The following is a 27,585-nucleotide window of genomic DNA, read 5'->3' on the forward strand; positions in this document are numbered from 1 at the left end:
CTCCCAGCAACCCTGCAGCCTGTAGCCTGCTCCAGGAACTGAAGTGTCTTTTAAATATGCACTCACCTCTTCCAGCATCACTGCAGCCTGCGGCCTGCTCCAGGAACTGAAGTCTCTTTTAAATATGCACTCACCTCTCCCAGCAACCCTGCAGCCTGCTCCAGGAACTGAAGTCTCTTTTAAATATGCACTCACCTCTCCCAGCAACCCTGCAGCCTGCGGCCTGCTCCAGGAATTGAAGTCTCTTTTAAATATGCACTCACCTCTCCCAGCAACCCTGCAGCATGCGGCCAGCTCCAGGAACTGAAGTCTCTTTTAAATATGCACTCACCTCTCCCAGCAACCCTGCAGCCTATAGCCTGCTCCAGGAACTGAAGTCTCTTTTAAATATGCACTCACCTCTCCCAGCAATCCTGCAGCCTGTGGCCTGCTCCAGGAACTGTAGACTCTTTTAAATATGCACTCACCTCTCCCAGCAACCCTGCAGCCTGTAGCCTGCTCCAGGAACTGAAGTCTCTTTTAAATATGCACTCACCTCTCCCAGCAACCCTGCAACCTGTGGCCTGCTCCAGGAACTGAAGTCTCTTTTAAATATGCACTCACCTCTCCCAGCAATCCTGCAGCCTGTGGCCTGCTCCAGGGACTGAAGTCTCTTTTAAATATGTACTCACCTCTCCCAGCAACCCTGCAGCCCCTGGGTTGCTCCAGGAACTGAAGTCTCTTTTAAATATGCACTCACCTCTCCCAGCAATCCTGCAGCCTGTGACCTGCTCCAGGAACTGAAGTCTCTTTTAAATACGCACTCACCTCTCCCAGCAACACTGCAGCCTGCGGCCTGCTCCAGGAACTGAAGTCTCTTTTAAATATGCACTCACCTCTCCCAGCAACCCTGCAGCCTGTAGCCTGCTCCAGGAACTGAAGTCTCTTTTAAATATGCACTCACCTCTCCCCGCAACCCTGCAGCCTGCGGCCTGCTCCAGGAACTGAAGTCTCTTTTAAATATGCACTCACCTCTCCCAGCAACCCTGCAGCCTGTAGCCTGCTCCAGGAACTGAAGTCTCTTTTAAGTATGCACTCACCTCTCCCAGCAACCCTGCAGCCTGCGGCCTGCTCCAGGAACTGAAGTCTCTTTTAAATAAGCAATCACATCTTCCAGCAACCCTGCAGCCTGCGGCCTGCTCCAGGAACTGAAGTCTCTTTTAAATATGCACTTACCTCTCCCAGCAACCCTGCAGCCTGCGGCCTGCTCCAGGAACTGAAGTGTCTTTTAAATATGCACTCACCTCTCCCAGCAACCCTGCAGCCTGCGGCCTGCTCCAGGAACTGAAGTCTCTTTTAAATATGCACTCACCTCTCCCAGCAACCCTGCAGCCTGCGGCCTGCTCCAGGAACTGAAGTCTCTTTTCAATATGCACTCACCTCTCCCAGCAACCCTGCAGCCTGCTCCAGGAACTGAAGTCTCTTTTAAATATGCACTCACCTCTCCCAGCAACCCTGCAGCCTGCGGCCTGCTCCAGGAACTGAAGTCTCTTTTAAATATGCACTCACCTCTCCCAGCAACCCTGCAGCCTATGGCCTGCTCCAGGGACTGAAGTCTCTTTTAAATATGCACTCACCTCTCCCAGCAACCCTGCAGCCTGTGGCCTGCTCCAGGAACTGAAGTCTCTTTTAAATATGCACTCACCTCTCCCAGCAATCCTGCAGCCTGTGGCCTGCGCATGGAACTGAAGTCTCTTTTAAATATGCACTCACCTCTCCCAGCAACCCTGCAGCCTGCTCCAAGAACTGAAGTCTCTTTTACATATGCACTAACCTCTCCCAGCAACCCTGCAGTCTGCGGCCTGCTCCAGGAACTGAAGTCTCTTTTAAATATGCACTCACCTCTCCCAGCAACCCTGCAGCCTGCGGCCTGCTCCAGGAACTGAAGTCTCTTTCAAATATGCACTCACCTCTCCCAGCAACCCTGCAGCCTGCGGCCTGCTCCAGGAACTGAAGTCTCTTTTAAATATGCACTCACCTCTCCCAGCAACACTGCAGCCTGCTCCAGGAACTGAAGACTTTTTAAAATATGCACTCACCTCTCCCAGCAACCCTGCAGCCTGTGGCCTTCTCAAGGAACTGAAGTCTCTTTTAAATATGCACTCACCTCTCCCAGCAACCCTGCAGCCTGCGGCCTGCTCCAGGAACTGAAGTCTCTTTTAAATATGCACACACCTCTCCCAGCAACCCTCCTGCCTGTGGCCTGCTCCAGGAACTGAAGTCTCTTTTAAATATGCACTCACCTCTCCCAGCAACCCTGCAGCCTGCGGCCTGCTCCAGGAACTGAAGTCTCTTTTAAATATGCACTCGCCTCTCCCAGCAACCCTGCAGCCTGTAGCCTGCTCCAGGAACTGAAGTCTCTTTTAAATATGCACTCACCTCTCCCAGCAACCCTGCAGCCTGTGAAGGGTAAGTCGTGCCTCACAAACCTTATTGAGTTCTTTGAGAAGGTGACCAAACAGGTGGATGAGGGTAAAGCAGTTGATGTGGTGTATATGGATTTCAGTAAAGCGTTTGATAAGGTTCCCCATGGTAGGCTACTGCAGAAAATACAGAGGCATGGTATTCAGGGTGATTTAGCAGTTTGGTTCAGAAATTGGCTAGCTGGAAGAAGATGGTGGTTGATGGGAAATGTTGAGACTGGAGTCCAGTTACTAGTGGTGTACCACAAGGATCTGTTTTGGGGCCACTGCTGTTTGTCATTTTTATAAATGACCTGGAGGAGGGCGCATAAGGATGGGTGAGTAAATTTGCAGATGACACTAAAGTCGGTGGAGTTGTGGACAGTGCGGACGGATGTTACAAGTTACAGAGGGACATAGATAAGCTGCAGCACTGGGCTGAGAGGTTGCAAATGGAGTTTAATGCAGAAAAGTGTGAGGTGATTCATTTTGGAAGGAATAACAGGAAGACTGAGTACTGGGCTAATGGTAAGATTCTTGGCAGTGTGGATGAGCAGAGAGATCTCGGTGTCCATGTACATAGATCCTTGAAAGTTGCCACCCAGGTTGAGAGGGTTGTTAAGAAGGTGTACGGTGTGTTAGCTTTTATTGGTAGAGGGATTGAGTTGAGGAGCCATGAGGTCATGTTGCAGCTATACAACACTCTGGTGCGGCCGCATTTGGAGTATTGCGTGCAATTCTGGTCGCCGCATTATAGGAAGGATGTGGAAGCATTGGAAAGGGTGCAGAGGAGATTTACCAGAATGTTGCCTGGTATGGAGAGAAGTACTTGTATTTGTAGAGACTTTTACTATCTGTTTTTATATTCTGAGCAAGTTTACTCTCATAATCTATCTTACTCTTCTTTATAGCTTTTTTAGTAGCTTTCTGTTGCCCCCTAAAGATTTCCCAGTCCTCTAGTCTCCCACTGATCTTTGCTACTTTGTATGTTTTTTCCTTCAATTTGATACTCTCCCTTATTTCCTTAGATATCCACGGTCGATTTTCCTTCTTTTTACCGTCCTTCCTTTTTGTTGGTATGGAGGGAAAATCTTATGAGGAAAGGCTGATGGACTTGAGGTAGTTTTCGTTAGAGAGAAGGTTAAGAGGAGACTTAATAGAGGCATACAAAATGATCAGAGGGTTAGATAGGGCGGACAGTGAGAGCCTTCTCCCGCAGATGGAAATGGCTAGCACGAGGGGACATAGCCTTAAACTGAGGGGTAATAGACATAGGACAGAGGTCAGAGGTAGGTTCTTTACGCAAAGAATGGTAAAGCTGTGGAATGCCCTACCTGCAACAGTAGTGAACTCACCAACATTGAGGGCATTTAAAAGTTTATTGGATAAGCATATGGATGATAATGGCATAGTGTAGGTTAGATGGCTTTTGTTTTTTGACTTCCCATGTTGGTGCAACATTGTGGGCCTGTACTGCGCTGTATCGTTCTATGTTCTAAGACCCCAGACCCCCAGAGCTCTCCAATCTCATTCCATTTAAATAATTTGCTGTTTTTCCATTTCGTCCTGCCAAAGAGAATAAATCCACATTATATTCCATCTCCCAAATTTTGTCCACTCACTTAACCTACCTGTATTCCTTATGTCCACTTCACAATTTACTTTCCTCACTATCTTTGTCACATCAGCAAATCTAACATCGATACATTTTGTCTCTTCATCCAAATCATTGATATAAATTGTAAATAGTTGAGGCCCCGGCACAGATCCCTGTAACACTCCCCTCGTCACATCTTGCAAGCCTGAAAATTACCCATTTATGCCGACTCTGTTTCCCGTTAGCTAACTAACTAATCCTCTATCCATGTTAATATGTTACCCCCTGTACTATGAGCTCTTATTTTGCATAATAACCTTTGGCCGAGCATTTTCTCAAATGTCTTCTGGAAATTTAAACACACCACATCCACATGTTCCCCTTTATCCATATGGCTTGTTTCTTCCCCACAGGACTCCAATAAATTAAATAAATATGATTTCCCTTGCTCAAAATCATATGGCTCTGCCTGGTTACAGTGAGATTTTCTAAGTATCCTGCTATAATTTCTTTAATAATAGATTCCAGCACCTTCCTTACGACAGATGTTTAAGGAAATTGGTCGGTAGTTTGCTGCTTTCTGTATCTCTCTTAACGTGAATAGAGGAGTTACATTCACTATTTTCCAATCTAATGGGACCTTTCCAGAGTATAAGGATTTTTTGAAAATTAAACTGTGGTGAATGTATTCACCATAATGCATGCATAATACCATAACCTGTGACCTATGACCTGGAAGTGGAGATATGAACTGCTTCCAGGTACTGTACTGTAACCCCGGTATGGCTCTGCCCACACCGGGGCATATATAGGCCGGCCTCTTGTAGGCGGCATTCATCTGTACTACTGACTCTGGCTAGGCAAGTTCATGACGAATAAAGCCTTTGTTCACTCGCTCTCACTGCCTCTCTGTGGATTGAAGGTACATCATAAACACAATGCATCTACAATCTCAGCAGCTACTTCTGAGGTCCTGGGATGAAGTCCATCAGAACCTGGGGCCTTGTTTGATTTTAGTGCTAATAATTTTCTCAATACCATTTCCCCTGTGATTTTAAATGTTTTAAGTTCCTCCCTCCCTTTCATCTCCTGATTCACGATTATTTCTGGGATGTTATTTTTATTTTCTACAGTGAAGACAAGCATTAAATATCTGTTCAATTCAGCCACCATTTCCTGGTTTTTCATTATTAGTTCCCCATTCTGAACTGAAACTAAAAATCGCTTACTGTCACAAGTAGGCTTCAAATGAAGATACAGTGAAAAGCCCCTAGTTGCCACATTCCGGCACCTGTTCAGGGAGGCTGGTACGGGAATTGAACCCTGTTGCTGGCCTTGGTCTGCTTTACAAGCCAACTATTTAGCCCACTGTGCTAAACCAGCCCCCTCACTCTCTAGAGGACCAACACTCACTTTCCTTTTTAAATACCCGTAGAAATTCTTACTGTCTGTTTTTATATTTCTTGCTAGCTTTCTCTCGTACCCTAAGTTCTCCTTCCTTATTAATCTTTTAGTCATTCTTTGCTGTTCCTTTTCTAGGCATTCTCAACTTTGCCCCCTGTCTGAGGTGTGGCGATCCTCCAGTTAAATCACTCAAAGGGAAGAACAGCCTACGGTCCTCTGGGACTGGGGAAACATTTGCATTTACATTTTGTTCAATCTGCCACTCAACCTCCTTGGAGCGTCAGATTGCCATTCTCTACCCACTTACCTGTGCCAAATTCCATCCATGCCTGCCTCGCCCAACCTTCCTGACTAAGACTGGATGAGATCCAGGCAGTGGTTCCCTGAGTTCTAAAAGAATCAGAGTGAATTACGACACGCCCCTTTTTACAGCACTAGCTGCCATAAAGCAGCTGAGTTTCAAGGTCCCATTGAAAATAACCAGCCGGGGATAAGGGAAGTCTCTAAGCTAAGTGTTGGGGTCCAGTCAGGAAGGGGGTGGGGGGTGGGATGTCAGATCGGATCGGGGGTTTCACATCGGGTTGGGTCAGGTCAAGTCTGGAGGGGAGGTGAGTGGGGAGTCCTGCATGGTGGGTCTTCCGGGGGGAGTGCCGTGGGTGGATTGCTTAGGGTGGGGTGGGGGAGTCCTCTGTGGGGTTGGTTTTGTGGGGAGTGTATTGTGCAGGGCTTGGTTTGTGTTTGTTAAGTAGTTACTCAGAAGTTAGAAGTGATTTTTCCCTTATAACTCTTTCAGTGTAACTATTGGTGTAAAACTGGGAGAACCATCCGAAGTTAGCGATTTAAATCACTTCTGTCAGATGGTTCCCAGCGCAATTGTCCGGAGGAAGATAGCGCTTCTGGATAATTGCCGGGGAAAGCCTTACCTGTAAACCTCCCAAAGGGATTTCCCAGCACATCATTGGGGTTCCCCAAAATGCAATGCTGGGGAGCCAGAAAATTCCAGGCCATGACCAGGATACTCCGAGCCTCCACGCCGCAATTGCGCCCGGCGCGGGGGCGGTGAATGGGGCGTTGGACCCGATCGTGGGTCCAATGCCATCCCGTGATTCTCTGGCGACTGGAGAATCGCCACCAGTCGTACGCGCGCGCGGTCGGCGTGGCGCTGTTGGGGGCTGTTGAAGCCCCCATGGGGATTCTCCGCGGATGACCGGCCGAGTTCCCACCGGCGTGGTTCACGTAGGGTTCCACCCAGTGGGAGCTCGGCGTCGCGGCTGCGGTGGCCGTCCTTGTGGGGGGATCCGTCACTGGCCTCTACGGCGGCCAGGCCCGCGAACGGGGGCTACCGATCGGCGGGAGCAGGCCAACACTACTGTTGCAGGCAGGGCATTCCACGCCCTTACGACTCTCTGAGTAAAGAACCTACCTCTGACATCTGTCCTATTTCTAGCTCTCCTCAATTTAAAGCTATGTCCCCTCATGCTAGCCATCACCATCTGGGGAAAAAGGCTCTCACTGTCCACCCTATCTAACCCTCTGATCATCTTGTATGCCTCAATTAAGTCACCTCTTAACCTTCTTCTCTCTAACGTAAACAGCCTCAAGTCCATCAGCCTTTCCTCATAAGATCTTCCCTCCATACCAGGCAACATCCTGGTAAATCTCCTCTGCATTTCCCATTCCCATGCGTCCACATCCTTCCTATAATGCGGCGACCAGAATTGTACGCAATACTCCAAATGCGGCCGCACCAGAGTTTGGACAGCTGCAACATGACCTCATGGCTCCGAAACTCACTCCCTCTACTAATAAAAGCTAACACAACGTACGCCTTCTTAACAACCCTATCAACCTGGGTGGCAACTTTCAGGGATCTATGCACATGGATACCGAGATCTCTGCTCATCCGCACTACCAAGAATCTTACCATTAGCCCAGTACTCTGTCTTCCTGTTACTCCTTCCAAAATGAATCACCTCACACTTCTCTGCATTAAACTCCATTTGCCACTTCTCAGCCCAGCTCTGCAGCTTATCTGTGTCCCTCTGTAACCTGCAACATCCTTCCGCACTGTCCACAACTCCACCGACCTTAGTGTCATCCGCAAATTTACTCATCCATCCTTCTACGCCCTCCTCCAGGAAAAATTTACAAAAGTAACAAACAGCAGTTGCCCTAAAACAGATCCTTGTGGTACACCACTAGTAACTGAACTCCAGGCTGTACATTTCCCATCAACCACCACCCTCTGTCTTCTTACAGCTAGCTAATTTCTGATCCAAACTGCTAAATCACCCTCAATCCCATGCCTCCGTAATTTCTGTAATAGCCTACCGTGAGGAACCTTATCAAACGCTTTACTGAAATCCATATACACCACATCAACTGCTTTAACCTCGTCCACCTGTTTGGTCACCTTCTCAAAGAACTCTGTAAGGTTTGTGAGGCACGACCTACCCGTGTTGACTATCCCTAATCAAATTATTCCTTTTTAGATGATTATAAATCCTATCTCTTATATTCCTTCACAAGACTTTGCCCATAACAGAAGTAAGGCTCACTGGTCTATAGTTACCGGGGTTGTCTCTACACTCCTTCTTGAACAAGGGGACAACATTTGCAATCCTCCAGTCTAATGGCACTATTCCTGTAGACAATGACGACATAAAGATCAAAGCCAAAGGCTACGGGGCTTCCCAGAGAATCCTTGGATAAATCCCATCCGACCCAGGGGACTTATCTATTTTCACACTTTCCAGAATTGCTAACACCTCCTCCTTATGAACCACAATCCCGTCTAGTCTGGTAGCCTGAATCTCAGTATTCTCCGAGACAACATGCTCTTTTTCCTGTGTGAATACTGACGAAAAATATTCATTTAGTGCCCCTCCTATCTCCGCGGACTCCACGCACAACTTCCCACTACTGTCCTTGACTGGCCCTACTCTTACCCTAGTCATTCTTTTATTCCTGACATACCTACAGAAAGCTTTAGGGTTTTCCTTGATCCTACCTGCCAAGGACTTCTCATGTCTTCTTAGCTCTCTCTTTAGGTCCTTCCTAACTTGTAACTCTCAAGCGCCCTAACTGAACCTTCACGTCTCATCTTTACATAAGCCTCCTTCTTCCCCTTGACAAGTGATTCAACTACTTTAGTAAACCACGGTTCCCTTGCTCGACCACTTCCTCCATGCCTGACAGGTACATACTTATCAAGGACACGCAGTAGCTGTTCCTTGAACAAGCTCCACATTTTAATTGTGCCCATCCCCTGCAGTTTCCGTCCCCATCCTATGCATCCTGAGTCTTGCTTTATCGCATCATAATTGTCTTTCCCCCAGATATAACTCTTGCCCTGCGGTATATACCTATCCCTTTCCATCGCTAAAGTAAACGCAATGGAATTGTGGTCACCATCACCAAAGTACTCACCTACCTCCAAATCTAACACCTGTCCTGGTTCATTACCCAGTACCAAATCCAATGTGGCCTCGCCTCTTGTTGGCCTATCAACATACTGGGCGGGGTTCTCCCCTACCCGGCGGGGCGGGGGGTTCCGGTGCAATGGAGTGGCGGGAACCACTCCGGCATCGGCCGCCCCAAATGTCTCCACACCTTTAGGGGCCAAGCCCTCACTTTGAGGGGCTAGGCCCGCGCCGGCATGGTTTGCGCTCCGCCGGCTGGCGGGAAAGGTCTTTGGCGCCACGCCAACGGGGGCCGAAAGATCTTCGGCGGGCAACGCATGCGCGGGAGCGTCAGCGGCTGCTGATGTCATCCCCGCGCATGCACAGTGGAGGGGGTCTCTTCCGCCTCTGCCATAGTGAAGACCATGGCGAAGGCAGAAGAAAAAGAGTGCCATCACGGCACAGGCCCACCTGTGGATCGGTGGGCCCTGATTGTGGGCCAGGCCACCGTGGGGGCACACCACGAGGCCAGATCGCCCCGTGCCCCCCCAGGACCCCGGAGCCTGCCCGCGCCGCCTTGTCCCGCCGTTCAAAAGGTGGTCTAATCCACGCTGGCGGGACAGGCATTCCAGCAGCGGGACTTTGGCCCATCGCGGGCCGGAGAATCGGAGGGGGTGGGCCCGCCGACCGGCGCGGCGCGATTCCCGCCCCCGCCGAATCTCTGGTGGCGGAGACTTCGGGACACGGCAGGGGCGGGATGCACGCCAGCCCCCGGCGATTCTCCGACCTGGCGTGGGGTCGGAGAATCACGCCCACTGTGTCAGGAAACCCTCCTGCACACATTGGACAAAAACTGACCCATCTAAAGTACTCGAACTATAGAATTTCCAGTCAATATTTGGAAAGTTAAAGTCCCCCATAACAACTACCCTGTCACTTTCGCTCCTATCCAGAATCATCTTTGCAATCCTTTCCTCTACATCTCTGGAACTTTTTGGAGGCCTATAGAAAACTCCCAACAGGGTGACCTCTCCTTTCCTGGTTCTAACGTCAGCCCATACTACCTCAGTAGACGAGTCCTCATCAGACGTCCTTTCTGCCACCTTAATACTGTCCTTGACTAACAATGCCACACCTCCCCCTCTTTTACCACCTTCCCTGAGTTTACTGAAACATTTAAACCCCGGAACCTGCAACAACCATTCCTATCCCTGCTCTATCCATGTCTCCAAAATGGCGACAACATCGAAGTCCCAGGTACCCAGGGACCTGAACCAATAAAGCTTCTGACTCAGAGACAGGCGTGTTACCACTGAACTGACCTACAGTTTTCCTGCGTCTGCCTGTATCCACTTTTAAATTCAGCACATTTATAAATTTCAACATAGACGCACAGGTCACCTTTCTAAGTATGAGATACTTGCATACCAACAATCTGGATGTCAATGACCACTGCATTCACCAGGGTGTCCGTCTGGGCTGTGAGCTTGTATTTCCCGGAATCCTTTCTCTCCAGCTTCCTGATGAATAAGATTGTGTCCATGGGACTATTCCGGATATTGACACAGGCTGTGTCCACAGGCTGATCATCCTTTGTCCAGGTAATGGAAGGCTGGGGATTGCCCTGTGCACATTGGAGAGGAAATGTTCTTTTAATAAATAAAACTGCAGCTACTGTGAATGGGATAGTCACTCAGATTGTTTTGCTGTGATCACAAAATCTCATCACCAGCCTCAGGAAAACGAGAGGCCTCTCTTCAGGAACAAGATCAGGCGTATAGAGAGCTGCTGAGCACACGGATCCTCAGGAGAAGTTTAAATTTAGAAAGTGTCCATAATGTCAGAATGAGCAGAGAGCAGAAAATAAACACAGAGGGAATTTGAGAAAGTAATGTGCAAACATGGAGGAGATCATCACAAGGTGGAACAGTGGGGGTAAGTTACAGGTAAATGTTTAATTTAATCAAAAAATTGTTCTTGATGGTGTTGAGTTTCTCGAGTGTTGTTGGAACTGCACTCATCCAGGCAAGTGGAGAATATTCCATCACTCTCCTGACCTGAACCTTGTAGGTGGTGGACAGGCTTTGTGGGATCAGGAGGGGAGTTACTTGCCGCAAGATTCCCAGCCTCTTATTTGCTCTTGTAGCCACAGTATTTATATGGCTAGTCCAGTTCAGTTTCTGATCATTGGAAACCCCCAGGATGTTGATAGTGGGGGATTCAATAATGGAAATGCCATTGAATGTCATGGGGAGATGGTTATATTCTCTCTTGTTGGGAACATAGGAGATAGGAGTACGAGTTGCCATTCGGCCGCTCGAGCCTTCTCTGCTATTCCACTGGATCATAGCTGATCTTCAATATCATTTTCCCACACTATCCCCGTATCCTTTGATGTCTTTAGAAGTCTGTCAATCTCTGTCTTGAACAGACTCAATGACTGAGTCTCCACCGTCCTCTCGGGTTGAGAATTCCAGCAAGTCCCCACCCTCAGAGTGAAGAAATTCCTCTACATCTCATTCCGAAATAGCTTGCCCCTTGAGGACGGTTATTGTATGGCACTTGTGTGGTGTGAATGTTACTTGTCACTTAACAGTCCAAGCCAAAATGTTGCCTTGGTCTTGGTGCTTGCTGGCATGGACGACCTCAGTGCCCGAGGACTTGCAGATTGTGGTTGATTATGTGCTACTTCTAATGGCCCACAATGCCCCATGGATGGCCAGTTTTGAGCTGCTCGATTTGTCCCGAATCTTATAATAATAATCTTTATTGTCACAAATAGGCTTACATTAACACTGCATTGACGTTACTATGAAAAGCCCCTAGTCACCACATTCCGGCGCCTGTTCGGGACTTGTGGGAGGAAACCAGAGCACCCGGAGGAAACCCACGCAGACACGGGGAGAATGTGCAGACTCGGTGGCCCAAGCTGGGAATTGAACCTGGGACCCTGGAGCTGTGAAGCAACAGTGATACCCACTGTGACCCCTCTTTGACCCTCATGTTTAACTGCTTTTTGAAGCTCTTTGATTCTTCACTCTTCCACCCACCATCTTGTCCCACTCTTTGACCATCCCTCCAAATTGGCCCATTCTTTGAATCCCCCTATGTTGACCCACTCTTGACTCCTCCGTGATGATCCACACTTTGATCATCCCCCAACCCCGCACCACTTTGACCACACTTTGGTTCCTCTAATGCTGACCCACTCTTTGACCACACCCCTCCTCATGATGATCCACTCTTTGAACCGTCCTATGCTGAGTTGCTTGGCCCCCTCTCCCCCCGCCCCCCACATGTTGGCCCACTCTTTGATGACACAGTGATTATTATGTTTGTTATAGCAAAATGGATTAGTGGTTAAAAATTTATTTAAATTAAAAATTAATGATGAAACCTTTCCTTAAAGCTTCAGCCACAATAATGTGAATCTGAGCAAACGTGCTGCTGGTGTAACTTCACCTTGCATTGGGTTGAAAAAAACAAGTTTAAAATGCCTTACTTCCTGAAACACACTCAACCCTCATACTGGGAGGCAAGCTACAATTGGATGCTCTTCCATCTGCTCTATGAAGATGTGACTGTAGTCACTCACCTATCAATCTGTAATATTTTATACATGTCTTAAAACTTATCAATTCTCTCTGTTCAAGTTGTGCTTGTTGCAAACTGGTGATTCAAACATTTAGAATACATTCTTAGTTTGTTCTCTTGGCAACTATTGACTATGACACAGCAAGATGCCATAATTTTATTCTACAGGTGGCATGAGGAGGCAGGTCGCCCAATCCCGCTTAGCTTGAATAGGGACTGAGCTCTGCTTTGTTGGTGTTCATCGGATTTGCAAACTGAATGACTGAGCTAGTGAGTGACCCAGAGCCACTATTGGAACTTCATCGCAGGTTTGGATAGAGATGGAGTGGGGCGAATATACTGGCAAAAAATAAGACAATCTTATTATAGAACGTTAAAAGTCACTGAATTTGTTGAAAGTTTATTTTAATGAGAGAGAGGCATGTGTGCCAGATCCGCTAGGACCCATTCAGCTTCAATTAACAAGGAATTTAATATTATATCTTTGTATATGGAACAACAGGTCATTAAGTGAAAGGGTGGAACAATTTTAAAACAATCTTTTGTGCCAGTTGCATATTAATTCAGAAGTAGAGTTGTTAATAGAGTTGTTTGTATGAATTTGCAACATGAATATTTGCAAACTGAATATTTACTGAATTGTTAGGAATCTGCAATGAACAATTGGAGCGAGGTATATTGTTTGTTACTTTACACCACTGATTCATTTTTCTTCTGTGTAATCTTACATTTTTAAGGAGTAAATAAGCAGATTTAGCCTGAATTATAGTGATTGCCTGCACGGTATATCCAATGGTTTTGAGAGAACTGGATGGCATGGAGCATATTATTTCAGATGTACAATCTAGTGTTCACCTTGGGTCCACTATTCCACATGCTTTAGACACAAGGTCAAGTTCTTCTTCAGAGGTACATATGGGCATATGAATTAGGAGCATGAATAGGCCATTCAGCTCCTTAAGCCTGCTCCGTCATTCAAGAACATCATGGCTGGTCAGAATGTAACCTTAACACCACATTCCTGCCTACCCTGCCTAACCTTTCACCCCCTTGTCAATCAACTTCAGCCTTAAAAATATTCAAAGACTCTGCCTCAACCACCTTTCGAGGAAGAGAGTTCCAAAGACTCATAAACCTCTAAGAGAACATTTCTTTCCTCATCTCTGTCTTAAATGAGTGACCCCGAGAAGCAGCACAGTGGCACAGTGGTTAGCACTGCTGCCTCACATGCTGAGGACCCGAGTTTGATCCCGCCCTGGGTCACTGTCTGTGTGGAGTTTTCACATTCTCCCTGTGACTGCGTGGGTTTCACCCCCACAACCCAAAAGATGTGCAGGGTAGGTGGATTGGCCAAGCTAAATTGGTTCTTAATTGGAAAAAAAAAGAATTGGGCACTTTAAATTTTAAAAAGAGTGACCCCTTATTTTTAATCAGTGACCCCCTAGTTCTAGATTCTCCCACAGGAGGAAACATCCTCTCCACATCAACCCTGTCAATATCCCTCAAGGTTTTATATGTTTCAATCAAGTTGCCTCTTATTCTTCTAAACTCCAGTGGATACAAGCCCAACCTGTCCAACCTTTCCATCCATTCCAGGTGTTAGTCTGGTAAACCTTCTCTGAACAGTTTCCAACACATTTGCATCTTTCCTGAAATAAGGTGACCAATAATATACACAATACTCCAGCTGTGGTCTCACCAATGCCGTGAACAACTGAAGCATACCTTCCCTACTTTCGTAATCAATTCCCCTCACAATAAACAATAACATTCTATTTGCTGTACTTGCCTTTTGTGATTCATGCACTCGGACCCCAGATCCTTCTACATCTCTCACCATTTAGTTAACATGCTTTGTTTTTATTCGTCCTGCCAAAATGGACCACCTCACATTATACTCTGGTATACTCTGATTTGCTGGATCTTTGCCCACTCACCTAACCTATATCCTTTTGTTGCCTCATGTCCTCTTCAGAACTTACTTTCCCCTACCTACCTTTGTATCACCAGCAAATTTAGTGCAAATTAATTACAATCGGTACAATCATGTTGAGCCCTCAGAACTAATCCCTGTGACACAGTACTCATCACATCCTGCCAACCAGGAAGTTACCCATTTATGCCTACTCTCTGCTTCCTGTTAATTCACCAGACTTTAATCTATGCCAATATGTTATTCCCTACGCCATGAGCTTTCATTTAACACAATAGTGTTTGATGAGGCAGCTTATTAAATGTCTTCTGGAAACCTAAGTCCAAGACATCTACAGGTTCCCCTTTATCCACAGCACATGTTGCTACTTGGTTGTGGTCTCAACTCTACTTTGCCAACTGCCTCCCATAACCTTGCCTATAAAAGTCTGTCCAACATCAATAAATTGGTTAAAAATGATTTCCCTTTCACAAAACCATGAAGAGTCTGCCTGGTTACCTTGAATTTATCTATATGCCCTGCTAAGCATCATTAATAATCTCTGCTGGAATTTTCCCTATTATGGATATTAGGCTAACTGGCCTGTAGTTTCTCACTTTCTGTCTTCCTCCCTTTTTGAATAATGGAGTTACATTCGCTATTTTCTAATCTAATGGAACCCTCCCCTGAATATAGGAAGTTTAGGAAGATTAAAACTACTGCATCAATTATCTCACTGAACACATCTTTTAAACCCTATGATGCAGTCCACCAGGACCTAGGCTCTTGTCAGCTGACAGCTCCAACAATTTACTCAGTATCACTTCTCTGGTGACAGTAATGTCCTGAGTTCCTCCCTCCCTTCCATTTTCTGGTTTATAGTTGCTTCTGGGGTGTCACTTGTATCCTTTATAGTGAATACCTGCCATCTCCTTATTCTCCATTATTAATTCCCAGACTCACTTTATTAACTCTTTGTTTAAATATCGAAAGAAACTTTTACTCTTTGTTTTTATATTTCTACTCTAATTTTGTCCCTCCTTATTAATCTTTCAATCCTTCATTACTTTTTTATATTCTGTCTAATTTTCTGACTTACCACTCATCTTTGCACAATTATATACGTTTTCCTTAAGTTTGATACTATCTTTAACATTTTTAATTAACCACGGTTGGTGTGTCTTCCTTTTGGAATTTTTCCTTTCTTGTTGGAATGTGTCTATTCTGTGTATTCTGAAATAGCCCCTTAAATGTAACATAGAAACATAGAAAATAGGAGCAGGATGGGGTAATTTGTTCCTTGGAGCCTGCTTCCCCATTCAATAAGATCATGGCTGATGTGGTAGTCACCACTAGCAGTATTATATGTATTACGGTAAGACACATATGCTAGAGGCACATGGGTAAATCCCTGCCTGCTGGCTCCGCCCAGTAGGCGGAGTATAAATGTGGGTGCTCACCGGTGCTGCAGCCATTCTGGTTCCAGCTACAGGAGGCACAACATCTTTGCTCAATAAAGCCTCGATTATTCCACTACTCTCGTCTTTGTGGTAATTGATAGTGCATCAGCTGATCCTCTATCTCGACATTATATTCCCATGCTGTGCCCATACCCCTTGATGCAGTTAGAGTTTAGAATCTCTCTATTTTATTCTTAAATATATTCAGTGATTTGGCCTCCACAGCCTTCTGTAGGACAGAATTCCACAAGTTCATCACCTTCTGAGTGAAGACATTTCTCTAACCTAAACTCTGATTTGAAAAAATTATTAATGATATTACCCAGTCTCCTCTCAGATGTTAGTCTTCATCCAATTTGATCCATTGCATGTGATTTCACTGGATACTGCAAACACTATGGACAAGAAAGTTTCATGGCAATAGTACGGAAGGGTTGTGCTCCAGAACTTGCTGTTCTCATAGGCAAATTGTTTCAGTCTAGCTACAACACTGGCATCTACTTGGGAACATGACAAATTGCCCAGGTAGGTCCTGTACACAAGCATAGAATTTCTGCAGAGTCTGCACTCAGAAAGGGCACCCTACCCAGGCCCACTCCCCCACCCTATCCCCCAAAACCCTACTTAACCTGCACAAGTCCAACTCTTATCAGTCTGCTCTCGATTGTCAGTAAAGTGATGGAAGGGATCATCAACGGAGCTCTCAAGCAGCACTTACTCAGCAATAACCTGTTCACTGACACTAAGTTTGGGTTCCGCCATGGCTACTCAGCTTCTGATATCATTATAGCCTTGGTTCAAACATGGACAAAAGCGCTGAATGCCAGAGGTGTGGTGAGAGGACTGCCCTGACATTAAGGCAGCATTTGACCGAGTATGGCAACAAGGAGCCCTCACAAAACTGGAGTCAATGGGAATCAGGGGGGAAACTCTCCGCTGATTGGAGTCATACCTGGCACAAAGGAAGGTGGTTGTTGAAGGTTGATTATCTCTGTTCCAGTACATCACTGCAGAGTTCCTCAGGATAGTCGGCATAAGGAGGGAGGATGTGTTGGGTATTCTAAAAAGCATTAAGGTGGACAAGTCCCCAGGTCCGGATGGGATCTATCCCAGGTTACTGAGGGAAGTGAGAGAGGAAGTAGCTGGGGTCTTAACAGATATCTTTGCAGCATCCTTGAACACGGGTGGGGTCCCGGAGGACTGGAGAATTGCTAATGTTGTCCCCTTGTTTAAGAAGGGTAGCAGGGATAATCCAGGTAATTATAGACCGGTGAGCCTGACGTCAGTGATAGGGAAGCTGCTGGAGAAGATATTGAGGGATAGGATCTATTCCCCTTTGGAAGAAAATGGGCTTATCAGTGATAGGCAACATGGTTTTGTGCAGGGAAGGTCATGTCTTACCAACTTAATAGAATTCTTTGAGGAAGTGACAAAGTTGATTGATGAGGGAAGGGCTGTAGATGTCATATACATGGACTTCAGTAAGGCATTTGATAATGTTCCCCATGGTAGGCTGATGGAGAAAGTGAAGTCTCATGGGGTCCAGGGTGTACTAGCTAGATGGATAAAGAACTGGCTGGGCAACAGAAGACAGAGAGTAGTAGTGGAAGGGAGCTTCTCAAAATGGAGAACTGTGACCACAGGGATCCGTGCTGGGACCACTGTTGTTTGTGATATACATAAATGATCTGGAGGAAGGTATAGGTGGTCTGATTAGCACATTTGCATATGACACTAAGATTGGTGGAGTAGGAGATAGTGAAGGGGACTGTCAGAGAACACAGCAGAATATAGATAGATTGGAGAGTTGGGCGGAGAAATGGCAGATGGAGTTCAATCCGGGCAAATGCAAGGTGATGCATTTTGGAAGATCCAATTCAAGAGCGTACTATACAGTAAATGAAAAAGCCCTGGGGAAAATTGATGTACAGAGATCTGGGTGTTCAGGTCCATTGTACCCTGAAGGTGGCTGTGCAGGTCGATAGAGTGGTCAAGAAGGCATACGGCGTGCTTTCCTTCATCGGAAGAGGTATTGAGTACAAGAGTTGGCAGGTCATGTTACGGTTGTATAAGACTTTGGTTCGGCCACATTTGGAATACTGTGTACAGTTCTGGTCGCCACATTACCAAAAGGATGTGGATGCTTTGGAGAAGGTGCAGAAGAGGTTCACCAGGATGGTGCCTGGTATGGAGGGCGCTAGCTATAAAGAGAGGTAGAGTAGATTAGGATTATTTTCATTAGAAAGACGGAGGTTGAGGGGGGACCTCATTGAGGCTTACAAAATCATGAGAGGTATGGACAGGGTGGATAGCAAGAAGCTTTTTCCCAGAGTGAGGGACTCAATTACTAGGGGTCACGAGTTCAAGGTGAGAGGGGAAAAGTTTCAGGGAGATATGCGTGGAAAGTTCTTTACGCATAGGGCGGTGGGTGCCTGGAACGCATTGCCGGCAGAGGTGGTAGAGGTGGGCACGATAGCATCATTTAAGATGTACCTAGACAGATACATGAATGGGCAGCGAGCAGAGGGATACAGATCCTTAGAAAATAGGCGACAGTTTTAGATAGAGGATCTGGATCGGCGCAGGCTTGGAGGGCCGAAGGGCCTGTTCCTGTGCTGTAATTTTTCTTTGTTCTATTGCGTCCTAGGTCCAACCATCTTCAGCTGCTTCATCAATGACCTTCCTTCCATCATAAGGTCAGAAGTGGGGATGTTCGCTGATGATTGCACAATGTTCAGTACCATTCGCAACTCCTCAGATACTGAAGTAATCTGTGTCCAAATGCAACAAGACCTGGACAATATCAAGGTTGGGCAAGTAACATTCGTGCCACACAAGTGCCAGTTAATGACCATCTCAAAAAAGGAGAGAATCTAACCATCACCCCTTGACATTCAATGGCATTACAATCGCTCAATCCCCCATTATCAACATCCTGGGGGTTACCATTGACTAGAAACTGAATTGGGTTAGCCATATAAATACTGTGGCTACAAGAGCAGGTCAAAGGTTGGGAATCTTGTGGTGAGAAGCTCACCTCCTGACTCCCCAATGCCTGTCCACCATCTACAAGTTTCCACTTATGCTTGTAATGGAATATACTCCACTTGCCTGGACGAGTGCAGCTCCAACAACACTCAACAAGCTCAACTCAATCCAGGATGAAGCAGCCTGCTTGATCGGCACCCCATGCCTGCTTGATCGGCACCCCATGTCAACATGGTGGCACTGTGGTTAGTACTGCTGCCTCACAGCTGCAGAGATCTGGGTTCAATTCCATCCTTGGGTGACTGTCTGTGTGGGTTTCTCCCCATGTCCGCTGGGTTTTCTCCGGGTGCCCCGGTTTCCTCCCACAGTCCAAAGATGTGCAGGTTAGGTCAATTGGCCATGCTAAATTGCCCTAGTGTCCTAAGGTTAGGTGCGGTTACGAGGATTGGGCGGGGGAATGGGCCGAGGTAGGGTGCTCTTTCAAAGGGTTGGTGCAAACATGATGGGCCGAATGGCCTCTCCCTGCACTGTGGTGATTCGATGATCCACAAATATTCATTTCCTTTCCCACCGGCGCACAGTAACAGCAGTATGTATCATCTACAAGGTACACTGCAGGAACTCACCTAACCTCCATAGACAACACCTTCCAAACCCATGATCACTATCATAGAACATAGAAAATACAGCACAGAACAGGCCCTTCGGCCCACGATGTTGTGCCGAACTTTTGTCCTTGATTAAGAACAAATTAATCTACACCCCATCATTCTACCGTAATCCATGTACCTATCCAATAGCCCCTTAAAGGTCTCTAATGTTTCCAGCTCATCATCTAGAAGGACAATGGCAGCAGATACCTGGGAGCCCCACTGCCTGGAATTCCCCCCCGCAAGCCACTCACCAACTTGACTTGGAAATATATCACCATTCCTTCACTGTCGCTGGGTCAAAATCCTGGAAACCCCTCCTTAATAGCACAGTGGGTGTACCTGTAGAAGCCAAGTATTTCAAATACAACTAGTATAGGTAAAAGATAGCTGTTTAAGCATAAATGTTGAGCCCCAGTTTTTAATACCCATTTATACAGCATAATTCACTTTTACTGAAGTCCGTTGTTCTGGCAAATGCATATTTTCAAAGACAGTATGACATTAAAACAGCAAGATAATTTGACACTGCTTGTGCTAATTGTCAAGGACAGGGACTGAATACACAGCAACATTGTTCACAATGCAGATAACAGCTGGGTCAGAAAAGCTGATGTTGCACATTGAAGATGGACGGCTTGCCATCAAATCAAATGTGTTTGAGTCTAACCCAAACCAATTAGGATTATATTGGGGTGTAATTAGATGACTTAAGACAGATATGAAAGTGTATAACTGAAAAGTTTCTCCCCGCCATTTTGGGTTTTGTTATCTTTGTGAGTATTGTCTTTTTAGGTTTAGTTTTTAGTGTGTTGTCTGTGGTGTATTGTCTTTGGGGGGGTGTTGTGCTGTGTTGTCTTTATGTTAGTTTAGTGTTTTTTGCCTTTGATTCTAGTCTCCATTTTAGTTTTATGTCTTTGGGGGTTATGTCAGTCTACCAGTCTGTGTCAGTGATGTTAGTCCACTTTTGACTTTGAGTTTGAGTTTAGCTGAAGATTAGCTTTCTCTCTCTCTTCATGTTTCATTGCCAGACTTTGACCTTTTAAAAGTTACTTTCGAGCTGTCTGCCTAAGCAAAGAAAGATAATGTCTGTAATTCTCTGAAAGCTTAGAATTGTCTACGAATTGCCTTTTAAATGACTTTCAAATTGTAATCCAGCGACTACAAATAAAACAATTCCTTTTGGCACCTGAGGAGTTTACACTGCAAATTTCTGCTGAGTTCCAGTATTCGCAAAGTGCTACTGATAACCGAATAGCAGAGATGATATAAATTCCTTCAACTATACACAGTCGAATAATACAAGGAATCAAACAACTTAACACAGTCTACAAATATTACAAATCTTACAACTTGTCGTATTGCGCCAGGACTTGATTCATCAACTAAGCTTCCCCCAAACTTGGCGTAGTTCGACAGGTTAAGATTCCTTAAATTTAAGATTCCTTTTAATTGGCGTAGTCGGCAGGATTACAATTTGAAAGTCATTTAAAAGGCAATTCGTAGACAATTCTAAGCTTTCAGAGAATTACAGACATTATCTTTCTTTGCTTAGGCAGACAGCTCGAAAGTAACTTTTAAAAGGTCAAAGTCTGGCAATGAAACATGAAGAGAGAGAGAAAGCTAATCTTCAGCTAAACTCAAACTCAAAGTCAAAAGTGGACTAACATCACTGACACAGACTGGTAGACTGACATAACCCCCAAAGACATAAAACTAAAATGGAGACTAGAATCAAAGGCAAAAAACACTAAACTAACATAAAGACAACACAGCACAACACCCCCCCCAAAGACAATACACCACAGACAACACACTAAAAACTAAACCTAAAAAGACAATACTCACAAAGATAACAAAACCCAAAATGGCGGGGAGAAACTTTTCAGTTATACACTTTCATATCTGTCTTAAGTCATCTAATTACACCCCAATATAATCCTAATTGGTTTGGGTTAGACTCAAACACATTTGATTTGATGGCAAGCCGTCCATCTTCAATGTGCAACATCAGCTTTTCTGACCCAGCTGTTATCTGCATTGTGAACAATGTTGCTGTGTATTCAGTCCCTGTCCTTGACAATTAGCACAAGCAGTGTCAAATTATCTTGCTGTTTTAATGTCATACTGTCTTTGAAAATATGCATTTGCCAGAACAACGGACTTCAGTAAAAGTGAATTATGCTGTATAAATGGGTATTAAAAACTGGGGCTCAACATTTATGCTTAAACAGCTATCTTTTACCTATACTAGTTGTATTTGAAATACTTGGCTTCTGCAGTACCTTAGGGACTGCAGTGATTCAAGAAGGCAGCTCACCACCACCTTCTCAAGGGGCAATTACTAAACATAGAACTATTACAGTAGGAGGCCATTCAGCCCATCGAGTCTGCACCAATCCTCTGAAAGAGCACCCTACTTATGCCACTCCCCCACCCTCTCCCTGTAACCCCACCTAACCGATACATCCTAGGATACTAAGGGGCAAATTAGCATGGCCAATCCACATAACCTGCACATCTTTGGACTAGAGCTAGGCAACAAATGTTGGTCTAGCTAATGATGCCCACATCCCATGAATGAATAGTAAAAAACACATTTTTGACCCAAGGTTTTATTGAGACACATTGCCAGTCTGAGCTGATACTGACCATTATTCATTTGAGTCCAAGAAATGTGTGCAGACTGTGCCGTGTAGTCAACACAAGAATTCAGCACCTCATGGTGCTATTTACTCACCTGGACAGGTATGGAGAGGTTTAATGTCTGCCCAACCTTCCCAATAAAGGTCTCCCTCAAGTTGCGAGGCAAACGGATTTTGGGAGCATCTGTGAGAAGAAAAACAGCAAGGCTCTGAATCGAATTTGAAACTGAGAATCTAAAAGGGAGCAAAGTTTGTGTATTTATTGCAGCTTCCATGACTTCAGAGCACACCCCAAACACTTTACAGCTAATCAGACACTTCAAAGTGCTGCCACTACTGTAATACCAGAAACAGGGAAGCCAATGTATACATCGCAAGTTCTCACAAACAGCATTGAAATAAATCACTAAATTATCTGTTTTAGTTATTCTGGTTGAAGAATAAATATTGGATAGAGCACTGTGGAGAATTGCTCTGGAACCTGTTACATCCACATGAAGAGGGCTGGCGTCGCCTCAGGTGAACATCTTATCGAAAGGAATGGCACCTCGGACAGTGTAGTATTCCATCTGTTCTGCATTGGAGTGTTGGCCTTGATTATTTGTTCAGGTCCCTGAGCTATACTATATCGGGTAGCAAACTGGCCATTAATACATTGACACACAATATAACATCTGCCTGTAAATAGGATTAACATAGCGTCTAAATTTCCCTTGGAGCAATCTCAAGTGTAATGAGAATGCTACTTAATTGGGAATCTTGGATCAGCGGTTAGCACTGATGCCTCACAATGCTCTGGACCCGGGTTCAATTCCGGCCTTGAGTGACTGTGTGGAGTTTGTTCGTTTCCCGTGTCTACGTGGGTTTCCTCCGGGTGCTCCGGTTTCCCCCCACAGTCCAAAGATGTGCAGGTTAGATGGATTGGCCCTGCTAAATTGCCCCTTCGTATCCAAAAAGATTAGGTACGGTTACCGGGGTGGGGTGGGGGTGTGGGACTAGGTCGGGTGCTCTTTCCAAGGGTCGGTGCAGGCTTGATGGGCCAATTGGTCTCATTCTGCACAGTACTGTAGTGATTCTATGATCATGGGAAATAAAATTTCACTGTGATAAGTTGATTTCAGTCTTTAAAAAAATCTTCACATTAAAAAGAATTGAATTGTGAAGTACATTACAGAATAGCAAGTTAATCAATGCCCTGTAGGTTACCAAATGGCAATGTGATATACTGATAGCATTGGATGGCAAGGTGCATCACTGGCTGGCAGCTTTGTGGCCCGTTGGGTGGTAACAGGCGACTGCGAGGTCATTGCAAAATGACATGCAAGTTCTATGCTGAATACATATCCGTTGATGATCCAGATGTCTTCTGAGACAGCTGAGGTTACATGTTCTCCCTGACTCAGGAATCTGTCACAGAATCTTTTCTTCACACCAACACTTGTCACTATCAGTCTGCTGGGAACGGGGAAATGTGACACCCTTCCAGTCCCTTTGCTTAGGAATGTTTTTCAGCCAAATGCTCTAATTCAATTACTAGTTAACTCTTCACTTACCGATGGGCTGCTTGATTAGCACTAGCTCTGGAAAGACAGTAGTAGCAGTACCACCGTTGCCGTGAACTGCTTTAACCCGAGCCTGAATCTTGTCACCTTCATTCAGATTTTTAATCACCAGGACAGTTTTTGTAGTCACTTCCTTATTAACAGCGACCCAGGTTTCAGCTTAAAAAAAAGAATCAATAGATCACCTCAGCTGTGTGTCAGAGACTTACGATAGAAAGTAATATCCAGATACATTTGTGAAACCTTAGTCCCATTTGCTTAAGAGCGTGCAAACATATCCAGGGAATCAGCAGTAAATAATAGTTACACTTGGCTAGAGTTCAGATACAGGCCGCAGGCACTCACTGTATATACAGCCATTGATTGGTGCCAGTTACGTAGGAACATTCAAACAGCAGTTTAGCATCTTGAGCTTGTTCCCATTCAAAGAGATCAATAAATTCTGTATCCTAACCCTGACTACCTGCCTTGGCTCCATAATCCTTATTATTCTTGCCCAGAACAAATATATTAGACAATCTCAGCAGGTCTGACAGCATCTGTGGGGAGAGAAAGGAGCTAACATTTCGAGACTGGCTTCTCAAAACTTAACCCTTTTTACTCAGAAACGTTTTGGTGAATCTGCATTGCACCCCATCCAAAACCAACAGACGCTGACCAGAACTGCTTAGTCTGAGCTTTATATAACTGCAATATAACTTTGTATTCAGTTTTCTTTAGATAAAGGTCAACAATCTGTTGGCCTTTTAAATTAATTGTTGTCCTTCTCCACCAACTCTCTGTATTTGAACTCCAAAATCTCTCTTTCGTTAAAGTTCCTACTTACTCACTGATGCACGATCAATTGCACAAAGACTAAAGTTGGGTACAACTGTGGCTTTATTACAGTCAGATGCGTGGCCTCCTGCTGCAGCTGGCGAAATGGCAGGGCACTGGAGGTCATGCATATTTATACAGTTCTCCGTGGGCGGAGCCAGCCGGCAGGAGCTACCAGCGAACCTGTAGTGCAGGTCCTGCCTTACATCTCCTATTACAGTGGTTCACCACATTCACCATTTAAAAAAATACTGAACCATTTTTCTTGGGTGCGAAATAATGTCCTCACAATCCCTCACTCTGGACTCCATGGTGGGATTGAACTAAATGGGAACAAAGTCCCATAGCGAGCGTGTTTAGCTGCATGTTTCCAGGTGCTCGCAGTGCCGAGAAACGCAAGGCTATAAATTGGCACCCGGGTTGGATAGGGGCCTCAGTGGAATGCGCGGCCGAGACCGCACATAGCCCCATTTTGTGCACTTGAGGAACTCCACTCACTGAAACGCCTCAGTGTAGCGAGAGATTGGGACTGCATTTAAAAATGGTGTCCCAATCTCTGGAGCCCCTGAAGCGACCCCTGACGCCCGCCCCCCCCCCCCCCCCCCCCCCCCAAGCCCCAATGCACTATAAGAGGGGGACCAGCAGGTCCTGGAGATTTGTCTATTTTTAATGGTTTTACTGAATCTATTTAGTTCCTGCTCCTGTATTTATTTTAATTTTCCTTGTGGCTCCTCTATTTTTACCTCATTGTTGATTGTGATGGCAGCCATTTTGAGATTTCCAATTATGATATCACCTGTTTGTTCACAGTCTCCTTAGCCACAATCTTCATCATTGTGTTGTCTTTGATATCCTCCTACCACTTTCTCTATACCATGTGGCTGTTCTTCACCCCTCCCAGTTTATAAGATTACTGAAACAAGAACAGAAAAACTGCTGGAAAAACTCAGCATGTTTGGCAGCACTTGTAGAGAGAGAAACAAGAGTTAACATTTTGAGTCTGTGTTGGATATTAAACCGTAGCTGTGAGATATTGCAACAAGCTGTAGAAACCGGAGGAACAAGAGGCAGGCGACCTGATGGGGGCTGGGACGCAGGGTGTGGGGCCAGGATGGCAGGGTGGGGGGCCAAGGTGGCAGGGTTGGTGGGAGGCTGGGGCGGCAGGGTGTGGGGCCGGGGTGGTAGGGGGGGGGGGGGCTGAGGCGACAGGGTGAGTGGGGGGCCGGGCAGCAGGATGAGTTGGAGAGGTTTGCATTGAGGCACTATCTGCATGGGATTCTTTTTTTAAAAGGGGGTTAAGATGGAGGAGGAAGCTCACAATCTAAAGTTGTTGAACTCAATGTCCTGAGGGCTGTAACATGCCCAACCGGAAGATGAGATGCTGATCCTCCAGTTTGCGTTGGGCTTTACTGGAATATTGCAGCAAGTCAAGGATGGGCATGTGGGCAGGAGAGCAAGGTGCTGAGTTAAAATGGCAAGAGACAGGAAGGTTGGGGCCATGCTTGTGGAGCGAGTGAAGGTGTTGCACAAAGCAGTCACCCACTCTGCATTTACTTTCCCCAATATGTCCAAAGATGTGCAGGTTAGGTGGATTGCCCCTTAGTGCCCAATTATTAGGTGGGGTTACAGGGGATACTGGGATGGGGTGGAAGAGTGGGTCTAGGTGGGGTGCTGTTTCGGAGGGCCGGTGCAGACTTGATGGGCCAAATGGCCTAGTTCCGCACTGTAGAGATTCTATGTACAGGAGATCATATTGAGAGCAGTGGATACAGTAGGTGAAATTGAAGGAAGTGTAAATGAAGCTGCAAGGAGTATTTAGGGCCTTGAATGGTGAGGAGGAAGGAGGTAAAGAGACAGGTGTTACACCTTCTGCGATTCTAAGGGAAGGTGCCATTGGAAGGGAATTGGACTTGATGGAGAGGTGGGCCAGGGTGGCATGGAAGGAGCAGTCGCTGCGGACTGCCGACAGGGGGATGAGGGGAAGATGTTTTTCGTGGGAGCATCATTCTGGAGTTGGCAGAAATGGCAGAGGATAGTACTTTGAATTTGGAGGCTGGTGGGGTGGAAAGTGAGGACAAGAGGGACCCTATCATGAGGGAGGGGAAGAGGTGAGGACAGAGGTGCGGGAAATAGGTTGAACCGGTTGAGTGGTCTGTCAACCACGGGTTGGGGAGGAACTTCGGTTAAGGACAAAAATAAACTTGGCAGAAGTGCCATTTTCAAAAGTGGCATCATCAGAACAGACAGAAACAAAGAAACTGGGAGAGGGGAATGGAGTCCTTACAGGAAGCAGGGTGTGAGGAGGTGGAGTTGAGGTAGATGTGGAGATCGGTTGGATCCGAATGAATCTCTAATGTTTTTTGCTTTTATAGAAACTCTTTCTTTCCGTTTTATAATATCCCATTTCTTTTGATTGTTTTAATGACACAAGCAAAGGTTTTGTGTTTTCAAAGCTCTGGGCAGGTCTTGTATTCTACCAAATATTTTAAATACCTCTCACTGTTCATCTGCGGTTTGTCTGTTAATATTTCTGCCCCGTCTACTGTGGTCAATTATTTCCTCATCTCTTCAAAGTTAACCTTATTTAAATAGAAAACTTTGGTTTGTGACTCACTATCTCCCTCTCAAACCGAATATGGAATTCAATCATGCTCACTGTTGACCAGGTGCTTACTTACTGTTAGCTTACTGACTAATTCAGGCTCATTACTCATCACTAAAGTCTCAAACTCTTGTTGGGGATCAGGGAACTGTTCTGAACATACACAATCACTTTCCTGCCTTTGCAACTCTTGTTCAAGAGAAAGATCCCCAGTCAATGTGAAAGTTACAGCCACTCGATTTTCCCAACCCAAATTTCCCATGTTTAAGTATCCGGCTACTTCATCAGTGCATGCATTGATGAGATCAGCAGATAACTTTCCACAAGGCATCGCTTGCTTTGGATCAATTGTACCTCGAGGTTTACTGCTGCCTGCTCAAACTTACTGAAGCTGTATTGCTCTTCATCAATCTTGCTTCTCATCCTTTCTGACATTCTATGTATTTTTGAGACACCGATATGCTCTATGGCATTTATCCCCCAATCAGGAGCTGAGTCTCAGTGAGGGCCACA

The 27,585-nt window shown here is 45.7% G+C and overlaps 1 protein-coding gene across 1 annotated transcript in view; it reads right to left on the reverse strand.

Moving 5' to 3' along the window:
* The window catches only part of LOC140393986 (myosin-binding protein H-like), a 230,014-nt gene that overhangs the window by 198,579 nt on the left and 3,850 nt on the right, over window positions 1-27,585 (reverse strand). The window contains exons 3-5 of the mRNA XM_072480709.1: window positions 23,646-23,813; window positions 22,188-22,276; window positions 10,272-10,467 (exon numbers count right to left, since the gene is read on the reverse strand). Of these exons, the coding sequence (XP_072336810.1) occupies window positions 10,272-10,467; window positions 22,188-22,276; window positions 23,646-23,813 (453 nt within the window). The remainder of the gene's footprint in view (window positions 1-10,271; window positions 10,468-22,187; window positions 22,277-23,645; window positions 23,814-27,585) is intronic.

Source organism: Scyliorhinus torazame, chromosome 17, assembly GCF_047496885.1.
Source record: "Scyliorhinus torazame isolate Kashiwa2021f chromosome 17, sScyTor2.1, whole genome shotgun sequence".
NCBI lineage: Eukaryota > Metazoa > Chordata > Chondrichthyes > Carcharhiniformes > Scyliorhinidae > Scyliorhinus > Scyliorhinus torazame.